The 10101-nt window shown below is 39.1% G+C and overlaps 2 protein-coding genes across 2 annotated transcripts in view; both read right to left on the reverse strand.

Moving 5' to 3' along the window:
* dtd1 (D-aminoacyl-tRNA deacylase 1) overlaps positions 1-376 on the reverse strand; it is a gene marked incomplete in the record, with an annotated part of 98723 nt that extends 98347 nt beyond the window's left edge. The window contains 1 exon segment of the mRNA NM_001126814.1: positions 298-376. Coding sequence (NP_001120286.1) covers positions 298-340 — 43 coding nt within the window.
* A 1304-nt stretch (positions 377-1680) lies between these two features.
* LOC100491404 (heme-binding protein 2-like) lies at positions 1681-7729 on the reverse strand (the record flags this gene model as incomplete). Its single annotated transcript, XM_018093981.2, has 4 exons — positions 1681-2149; positions 4237-4405; positions 4952-5075; positions 7394-7729. Coding segments are annotated over 4 exons (795 nt in total), but the record flags the coding sequence as incomplete, so codon positions are not given.
* Positions 7730-10101: the final 2372 nt, after the last annotated feature.

Genomic DNA, 10101 nt, shown 5'->3' on the forward strand with positions numbered 1-10101 from the left:
CTGTTCCGGCGGCACAGGGCACACTATACCCGGGATACACAGAGCAGCACACTGCGGGGCCCACACTCACACACGGCGCTGCCTGCAGCCAATGCACAGGAAGGAAGTAGCCCGGAAAGCCGGTTCCTGATGCTTTGGGAGAGACTGGCCTGATCATGTCGGCCCCTCAGCTTTAGGCAAAGCCCGGTCTGTACAGGAGGTTTTTTTTATTCACGAATCGCACGCTGGTCGCACATGAGTAGAGGGAGCTGCCACCCTGCGCTGCTGCTAATCTGCACCACCCTGCTCGCCACTTACCAGTCACACTGGCCCTAGTGACCCTTTGAATGACAGCTCTCATGGTGCTGGGCTAGGGGCGAGGGCGATAGCAGGGAACAGCGGCCAGGAGCTACAGGCACTGTCTCTTTCCCCTGCCTTCCTTCAGCTTCATCTAACAGGCAGCCTTTGCCGAGCTGCAACTAGCAGGCGCGATCAGCCGATTGCAGAGTGACAATCAAATCGTGTCTGTGTTTGCCCCCAGGGAGAGGCTGCTTGTTTGATGAAGAACAGGAAAAAGTTTTTACCTGCTCAGAATAAGCCATTTTGATCCAAAGAACCAGAATACCCTGTGTGGGTTTAGCTGAACTATAAGGAAATGAAGGTGAAAAGAAACCTCTCAGTGTCTATTCATATTTATTCTTATATTTCTAAGAAGACTAAGAACACTGAAGGTCTATTGAATTTAATTTTCTTAGAAGAAAAAAAGACCCATCTCAAGAAGTAATTACTATATATATATATATATATATATATATATATATATATAATAGATAGATAATATAAATTCACCTGTAACACTTGTCACCTTAAAGGAGACATATCCTATAAAAATTAACAATGTACCAGTAAATTATACTCCTCTAGATATAGAAGGAATTTGCTAAAAAAGTTGTGTTTCTGACTGATTTATTGAGAAATTCCACAAAAACCCCACTAGCCCCGCCCATCTGTTCCACTTCCTGCTGGCTGAATTCTCTGGATGTGCAGGGGAGCCAGCGGCCCTCCGTACCCTGCACTGTAGGATAGGAACCAATCAGCAGCTAGGCTGACCTGATAGGGAACTGAAGCCTGTCTGTGCTTGTGTGACTGCAGGGCTGTGATTGGCTCTCCCCCTCCTACTGTGCTTCTGGCAGGGACCGTTAGGACACGCCCACTCTTCATTTCAAACTAAGACAGAGAAGTGATAGGATCTATAGGGAGCTCCAATAAAGGGGCCATTTTTACAGAGAGGATTAATGTTTAGCACAAAGGGAAACCAGCACCGTATATTCATAATTGCCTACAAAATTAGGGTTTTTCCCATTTATCCAATATGTCCCCTTTAATGAGAGTGGGGGTGTGAAAATAGTAAATATTAGTGTGATATTACAACCATTTTCATTAGCACTTTTTTGTAGAGTATGGAGGGGAGAGGGGTGTAGAGAAGGTGCTGAGCGGCTGGCATTACAGCAATCGGCCAACATAAAAGGCAGATTTACTGCAATGATTTCTTTCATTTAAAAAAGCCAAATATATCAAAGAGCAGGACATTTATTTCTGTATTGTAAGTAGATCTACTTCAAGCTTGAATGTTATTCTTTTAGTTATATGGGTCCATTTTAGAGCAGTGAAGTATTACACATAATTACCACCACACAGTTATGCAATGCAGAATGGTTTATTAAAGTGAAAGAATTTATTACAATGTTATTAAAGGTATTTACTCACAGTAGTCCCATATTTTCCCAAGTCCCACAATTTGTACATAGAAGTTATAGCAGTGTTAGCTGTTAGAAAGAAAAGTGATAGAAAGGTTTGTTTGGTTCTTATGTATAAGCTACAATAAAGAGTAATGTGACAAGTTGTGGTGCACCTGTGTTTTGTCTCAGCAGCTTTTTCATAAAAAGAAAGTTTATTAGGAAATTGATTATTATGGAAAACAAAAGCTCTGAATGTGTTTGCTTATTATTTTGCTAAAACCCACACTTCAGAGTGCCGTCCAATTACGAGAGCTGGATCATGATAGCTAGCTGATGCGTAGAATGATCTTTCGAAATCCTTGCCCTGGGAATGCACTGCATTTACCAGTTTAGCTGCATTAGAATCTGTGATGCTGAAGTCATAGTAAGACCTGCAGAAAAGCAATATTTTACATATCTGTAGCTAATAGTATTTATACATCACTAGGGTTGCCACATGTTTGGTTTTGACTTGAACAGTTTGGTTTTCCATGTTCCAGTCACAAATGTCTGGTTTGGTTTTTAGCCTTGTAAAAACATGAACATTAATTTGGCCAATAACCACCTCTGATGTCATTGCCCTACCCCATCAAGGTACAAACACACCCCCAAAATCATGACCCCACCCCTTTATGTCACTGCTTTGCCCACAATGTCATCACCCTACCCTCTTTTTCAGTGTTTGCCGTGGTCAAAGGTAGCAACCCTGTACATTATGTAGCCCATAGTGCTGGCAAGGGTCATTTTTTTGTTTCCCACTACCGAAAAGCAAACTCTATTAGCCTGCACCTCTGTTGGAGGAGTCCATTTTTTTTTAATTACAAATAGAGTGTCATGTGTGTCACTAAACATAGACATTCAGGTGGCAAAGTGCTCGCAAGCGACTTTTTTGGGTAAAACATACTGTTTTCCCCTACAGGAGTACAGGCTTTATTAGCCCATACCTCTGTTGAGGGAAACAATTTTGTGATGATAAAAACCCCACTTTCTATTCATTCCTATTGTGTTTCTACAATGTATTTGTAAATGTGAGAAAGTTACTATTTGATAAATATGCTTTTTAAAATCCCGTGACGAACAGAAAGTGGGGGAATTTTTCTGTGGTGAGCAATAATCTCAAATTTTGCCCCTTACTATTTAGTTATTCTCCCTGGTAAAGCATTTCTCCTAAAAAGCCACTTGGTGATGCTTGGTAATATGGTTTCTATGGGAGATGGCCTTCCCATAATTTAGAGCTTGTTAGATAATCAATTTAAGGTGCCTGGTGACAATGTACTGATTGTGCCTATTAATGTGAATGTGACATTTGCAAATGAGCTTTCTATTTCACTATGGGGCAGATTTATCAAAATGTGCTCACCACAGAAAAATTCACCCACTTTCTATTCATTCCTGTGGGATTTCTAGAAGTGTATTTATCGGTTGGTGAAAGTTAGAGTTCTCCATTTGATAAATACACTTCTAAAAATGTTTAAAATTTCATAGGAATGAATAGAAAGTGGATGAGTTTTCCTGTGGTGAGCTCTAATCTCGCATTGATCTATCTCTATAAAGTACAGAGCACCAAATAAACCATGTGCAGTGGAGGGAAATGTAAATATCCACCCACATCAAACCAATTTTATAATAGATGCAATTCATCCACAAAATACCTGCTTTCCTTTAGAGGAGGTTTGAAATATATTATATGGGGCATTGCTGGCCATGTGGCCCATGTTATTTTCCCAGTGGCTCAGGCTCATTAACCACTTTGGAAAGAGAGTGTATAAAATATTCTGGAAGCTGGTGGCACATTATGGTGATGGAGCTGCTAAGGTACCCATGGTATCCATATCCCAGGTTGACAAGTTGGCAACATCTCTGCATATTAAAATTTCAGTTGCCTTTTGTTTTTTCTGTGTCCTTCTTACATATACTTTTGCCGAGCCTACAAGCTCAATGATAAATGAGTACATGAAAGGCAATTTTGTATGGAATTAGCTACGTTTTTTACCTTCAGTACAACATTTTCCCCACAGTTCTGGCATAATTGCAATGGTGTGCATAGTTGCAACCAACAGATTAAGATGTCTACAGTTGTACATTTTGTATTTTTACAAACTGGTGTAGTGGGGTTTGTGTAATTTTTTTCGTGTCTGCACACAATCCTTTAGGCATAATTCAGCTGTGACTATTGATGTAGCCTACAGTGGGAGCCCAGGAGTTACCACCAGGGTGGTGGTAGCTCCAGGGTTCCCCTGCGTCAATAGGCAATAGGCACCCTTGTGCTTGATTCATTAGACAGACTGGGCAGGCACAATGAGCACTTGGCGAAATACACTAAAAAGTTAGGAACGTGTTTAGGTGCAAATACCTTTAATGCCCTGGGTCAATATATGCAACAAATGCATCTATTTAAGCTCAACTGCACTTGCAGCTGCAATCGTAATTGAGCTCTAGAGAGAATTAGGAGGAAGAATCAAACCAATGGTGCACTTACCTAACATAAACAGAGGTTGCATTAAAGTTTGTCAACAAAACGTCAGCATCTGTGGGTTTCGGGGGATTCTCAATTTCTGTTGGCAGAAGTATCATCATGGTTCCATTGACAGGCGATCTAACTACTGGAATAATTACTAACACAGGAACACCCATCACCATTTGGATTCCTTAAAGAACACAGAGGGGGCATTTATTAACATTCATAATTTTTGTTTTGCAATTTGTGTTTTTTTGTGCTAAAACTTGTTCTTTTGTAATAAAAACTAATTTTCATACCATTATTTGTGGTTTCAAAAAAACTCTAAAACCACTAAAATCAGAAATCTGTCCCTGAGGTTATTATTCACATATGGGTAGGCCTTGTTGTAAGTGCTTGTATTCACCTGTGTATGTTCTGCGCCCCCCCTGCAGTGGCTTTCTTGTGCGTTTGGCACTTATATGCTCCTGCATTAGTACAGTCCCATACAGAAGAAGGGGGTGCATTTCTTCCTGTGCTTCCCTGCCGTAGAACACAAGAGAACACCAACACAGGGGAGCACAGGAACCAATGCAGATGAGTATGAGTCCTAAGTCAGTCCACAATTGTCGCTGCTGCTGCTGGGAACTGTAGTTAATAAATGCTGCTGGGGGTAGCGAGACAATTATATAAGCTGGTGGGCTGCGAGTCATATCTACTGAAAAAATATAAACAGAAATGAAGAAGCACAAGATACCTTCTTTATTTTTTCCATTCAGGTACTCAGTCAGGTGCAAAAAGCCTTGTTGCAAGCCTTCGCCACTCAGACCTACAGGAGTTGTCACCCAGCGTGTGGCTTCATAGGCACGCAACTCAAAATCCTAAAAAAAACAGCAAGAAAAAAAAAAAATATATATATATATATATATAGTATATATATAGCTATAAATATACTGCTGCCATCTGTGATAGGGTGACCAAATCACTTGAAAATTCAGAGACACATCCCTTATTGCAGTTTAATTAAAATGCAATCAGTGCTGCACTGCAACATGTATTTATTGCACATGCAACTGAAAATACTATCTGGTTGTTTGAGTCACTGATGCCAGCAACCATTTTATAGAACCACTGTAAAGCTTCAATAATTTGTTATTCTTATTTTTTATTGGTCATCTTTCCATGCTGGTCCTCAGCTATTCATCTTCCATACTGACTCTCAAACTGTTGCCTAGTTGCTAGGGTACTTGAGGCCTAGTAGCCACAAGAAATATCTATAAAGCTGACTTCACAAGACAAAACAGTTCATATACAAACAAAAATGCAAAGGGCAAAAATGGTAACTATACAATAAATATTAGACGGTGAAAGAGACCATCTAATAGTTATATCTCACTGTTAAGGTCCTGAATATAAATATATAAATAATCAACAAATTTAACAGTGAAACAAACAACCATTTATTGCCTCAATTGTTAACAACTCATACTATACCAAACCTCATGGTCCCCATACCCCGCCCCCCTTGGGTGCTTCATCATCCTATGATGAAGCACCCAATGGCGCAAAACGCATAAAGATGGTGGGGTATGGGGGACCACGAGGCACTGGGAAGCACCTGTTTGTTGTTTGGTATAGTATGATTTGTTTTTTGGAGTTTTTTGTTAACAATTGAACCAATAAATGGTTGTTTGTTTCACTGTTAAATTTGTTGATTATTTGTATTAAAGGGCAAAAATGGATGCTATTTTGTAAAAGCCATCCATGCTTCTTACAGCTTGTGTGTAGCAGCATTTGCCAATTCTGTCTGCTCTGTTGAATTGAATGCAGTTGTCCACAAGGTGTAAATTATAGGAAGAATACAACCCTATGATTAATAGCTGCCTAATATTGTTGTATCTACACATGTGACTTGCATCTACTGAATCACACACTTATTGACTTTTAAAGTTGCACTGGAATAGAATGCAATTACTAGAGTGCACAATAATTAGCATTTTCATTTGAATGAATGTTGATACTATACTGGAATTCTGTGAACAGTGCTGCATACTAGGTAACGAAAATTCAATTAGTGTCATTTGTGTTCTTTGCACATTGGATTTGCATTTGAAATTGATCCTTAAGGGCTCTGGCACATGGGGAGATTAGTCACCCGCGACAAATCTCCCTGTTCGCAGGCGACTAATCTCCAGGAAATGCCAACCCACTGGCGAAAATGTAAATCGCCGGTGGGATGGCATATGCGGCGGCGCGATTTCAGTGAAATCGCAGAAGTTTCCTCTCAAGGCAACTTCTGCAAATTCACTGAAATCGCGGCACCAAAAAAACATGGCTTTGATAGAGAGTTATAAATTGACCTCTTATGATCTTGATTGGTGGGTAAACAAATAAAAAAAATAGTTGTTTAAAATAAAGTAGGAGTCATAAAATAAGAGCAATGCTGCATAATGCTCTAAACAGCAAGCCATGTGAGCCAGTATTGCAAATAGGATCCTCCTGCCTCCATAGTAAAGAAGTTATTAAGAGCTGTAGTTCTACATCTAAGGATGCTGGAAGTTGCCTCTCCATTAACTAAACTATAGTTTCTGAGCTTACGATACATGGAACCCAGAAGAACATATGATAGAAAAGGGGTCACGCTATTATAATTTTCCACTAATAAACATGGTTATTTTCAAGTGCTAAGAAATACTCATAAAGGTAAGTGCTAAGGGGGACTTGTAAAGGTAAGTGCTATAGAGTACCTGTAAAGGTGCACATTAATGCCTTATTGACTTTTGCACTAAGAAAGTTGCACTGGATACCATGGAACCCAGAAGAACATATGAAAGAAAGGGATTACTCCATTATACAAAAGAACTCTTTTTCACACTGATGAACATGTTTATTTTCAAGCGCTAAGGAATACTTGTAAAGGTAAGTGCTAAGGGGGTCTTGTAAAGAAGAAGATGGGCATAGGCGCCTTCTAGGATAAAGGCTGAGAAGCTCCAAAACCATTTAGCAGTAATCAAGGATAGTACTATAACATTCTTATCATTTTATATATAAACACTCCTAAAATCTCTGTCAAACTGCACAGCACATATATATAAGAAGAAAAGTAAATGCTAACAATCTGAAGAAAATGATAAGAGCGTCCATCTTGGAAACTTCCAAGACCCATGGTTTACTGTAGCACATGGAAGGAATTACTTACTTTATATTTTTCCACCAACGTATACTTTGGGCAAGAAATTCCCCGACAAAAAGCAGGGGGCTTTTCCTCATCACAGTCACAGCCAGGTTTTTTAGCCTCCACCACACTCCCAAATATAAAAAACATGACCAGCATCGTTTCCAGGTACCTCAAGTTCATCTTTGCTCCAGAAATGCAAACAAAGGTAGAAGGTTCTGTTTTAGGTTTTATATATGTAGGGAGCACTAAGAGGCGTAAGTACAATAACAGGTTCTTACCTGGAACACTGTTACATTTTATCAGGTAGCATTTTCCTGGCTCAAATTTCTTGTTCCCAAATGTCAATGCTGGACAATAGTATCAGTTGTATTAGCTAAATTCTGTTTTTTTTAATCTAAAAGGGCTCTTTGGCACCCTTGCTGGAACACATCTTGGGTTTATTAAGCATGAGAACTTTTTTCTTTTGGCTTAGCTTAGTAGAGCTGAATTCTAGAGAATTTTTATTCTTTTTATAGGCAATCACCCATAGCAATAGAGAAAACAGACCCTGCGAATTATAAAGGGTGGGCAGCACTACACTTAAGATAAAGCCACATTACTGACACATCGTGTTCAACAGTAGCAGCATTTTAAGCCTATAATAACTCAAACAGACCCTGTCACTGTTGGGGGCCAAGGAGGTATAGGAAGCCCAGTGGGTCACTGACCAGTGGTTTCTATATATTTTAATAAAAAAAGGTTGTACTCCCAAAGTTTAGTGGGACCCTAAAATTATTTTAATGTGGGGCCCAGTAACTTGTAGGTAAGCCATTGATGCACGTCCTTGTCTTTTAGGCGACTGTTGTTCATTCATAGTAGACCCTTCCACTGAGAAACTCATTCTACCACCCAAGGCAAGTGGTAAGTACAGAGCTATCTTGCATCTTTAATACAAGCTGTCTGCAGTACAGGGCTCCAATCTGCAATCCAAGACCACAAAAACATTAGAAAAGAAACAGAGCCACACAGGTATATATCCGACTCATGACAGGTATCCTAATATACTATTCTCCATAACAATTACAAATAGCACAACCCTAAAAAGGAAGTGCACAGAAAATATAGACCTCCTACTCCAGCCAGTATCACTATAATGTGATAATCTACCAGGGGCAATGAATAAAAAAAAGGGGGTCACCAATATTAGTAAATAAGTGATACAGGAAAAGGTGATGTACCATGCTAGCCAGTCAAAATGTTTACAGGGTAACCCTTTTGAAATAAAAAATAACAAAAGTGGTATAAAGGTGATACCTTTATTGGATAACTAAGATAACCATAGCAAGCTTTCAGAACATTCTAGTTCCTTTTTCAAGATATCTATCCAACTCATGACAATGAGTTGGATGTTCTGAAAGCTTGCTATGATTATCTTAGTTAGCCAATAAAGGTACCACCTTTATACCACTTTTGTTATTTTTTATTTCAAAAGGGTTACCCTGTAAATAAGTGATAGAGTGTGCCAGAGTAGCAGAAATGGAGCCAAACACTGTTCTTGCCCAAGTGCCGAGGCTATCTGTAATACTTACACTTGTACAACATGGCAGTAATGTTGGACAAATTTGTGGAAAATGACGCACATAAAAAAAAAATTTGATGTGCACGTAAAAAAATTTGCAGTGTGTAATTTTTTTATTTTTGCAACCGTTTCGTGAAAAAATCCACTGAAACAGGGAATTTGCAGCGAATCCATGCCAGGTGAAAAATTTCGCTCATCACTACGTGGCAGTGCTCAGGAATAAACACTAAGTTCTTTGTTGATATCAGTACTGGTAGCTTTTTAAACCTCTGTATTATCGCCTGATAAGCACAGGAATAAAAACAGCCCTGATGTATATGTTTCTTTGTGCCTAGAACTGCTAAAATGTCATACTTTGTGTTAAAGGCAGGAAGGGGTGTCAACCAAACAACGGTATTGAAAATCCAATAATTACATCTCTGGAATTGTCAAAGGTTATTTCATTAAAACAAGGTGCTTCGTGGTTTGCCTCACATAATTCACTGTATTATGAAAAGCAATGTATTCCTTTTGTAAAATATAACTCAACTCTGAGTTCCATGACCATGGCCTTCAATCTTGTGCCTTTTAAAATCCTTATATCCTTATCATATCCTTATGATGCACAAGCACCATGAATGCTCTGTAAATTATATCCTTATAAAAGGTGCTTAGTGATGTCATCAGTTATAATCAGTGTTACCTCAGAGGGACTTGATCCTGGTGAAATTCTGAGACATATTGCAATTGGTCTTCATTTGTGTTTTTAAGGATGTTGTGTAGGTTACATATTAGATACATTTAGGATACAACAGTTGCAAGCTTTAAACACAGCCTATTTAGCACAGTTAATAAGTCTCCGCCCCTTTTACCAAGGATAGTTGGAAATGTAATCCCTTTGTACTCAGCTGCATTTTCCCAACTTTCGTTGTCCAACCTGAACTTGAGACATGAAGCTATGGTCAATCGCTAGGTTAATAGCATGGGTTAACTTCAAGTTAGTGTGTTCCTGGAGTTCCTGCAGTGAGGCCAGAGATACCAGACTTACTGGACAGATGAGTATACGGAAGGCAGTACAATAATATGTAGCTTATGCACATTTGCAATTATCTGGAAATATCTGTATAAATTTTATTTAGACTCAATGTTTTGTATTTTGCATGTTTGTTATTACTGTTGATGTGTGTCATTA

The sequence above is a fragment of the Xenopus tropicalis genome, chromosome 5, assembly GCF_000004195.4.
Source record: "Xenopus tropicalis strain Nigerian chromosome 5, UCB_Xtro_10.0, whole genome shotgun sequence".
NCBI lineage: Eukaryota > Metazoa > Chordata > Amphibia > Anura > Pipidae > Xenopus > Xenopus tropicalis.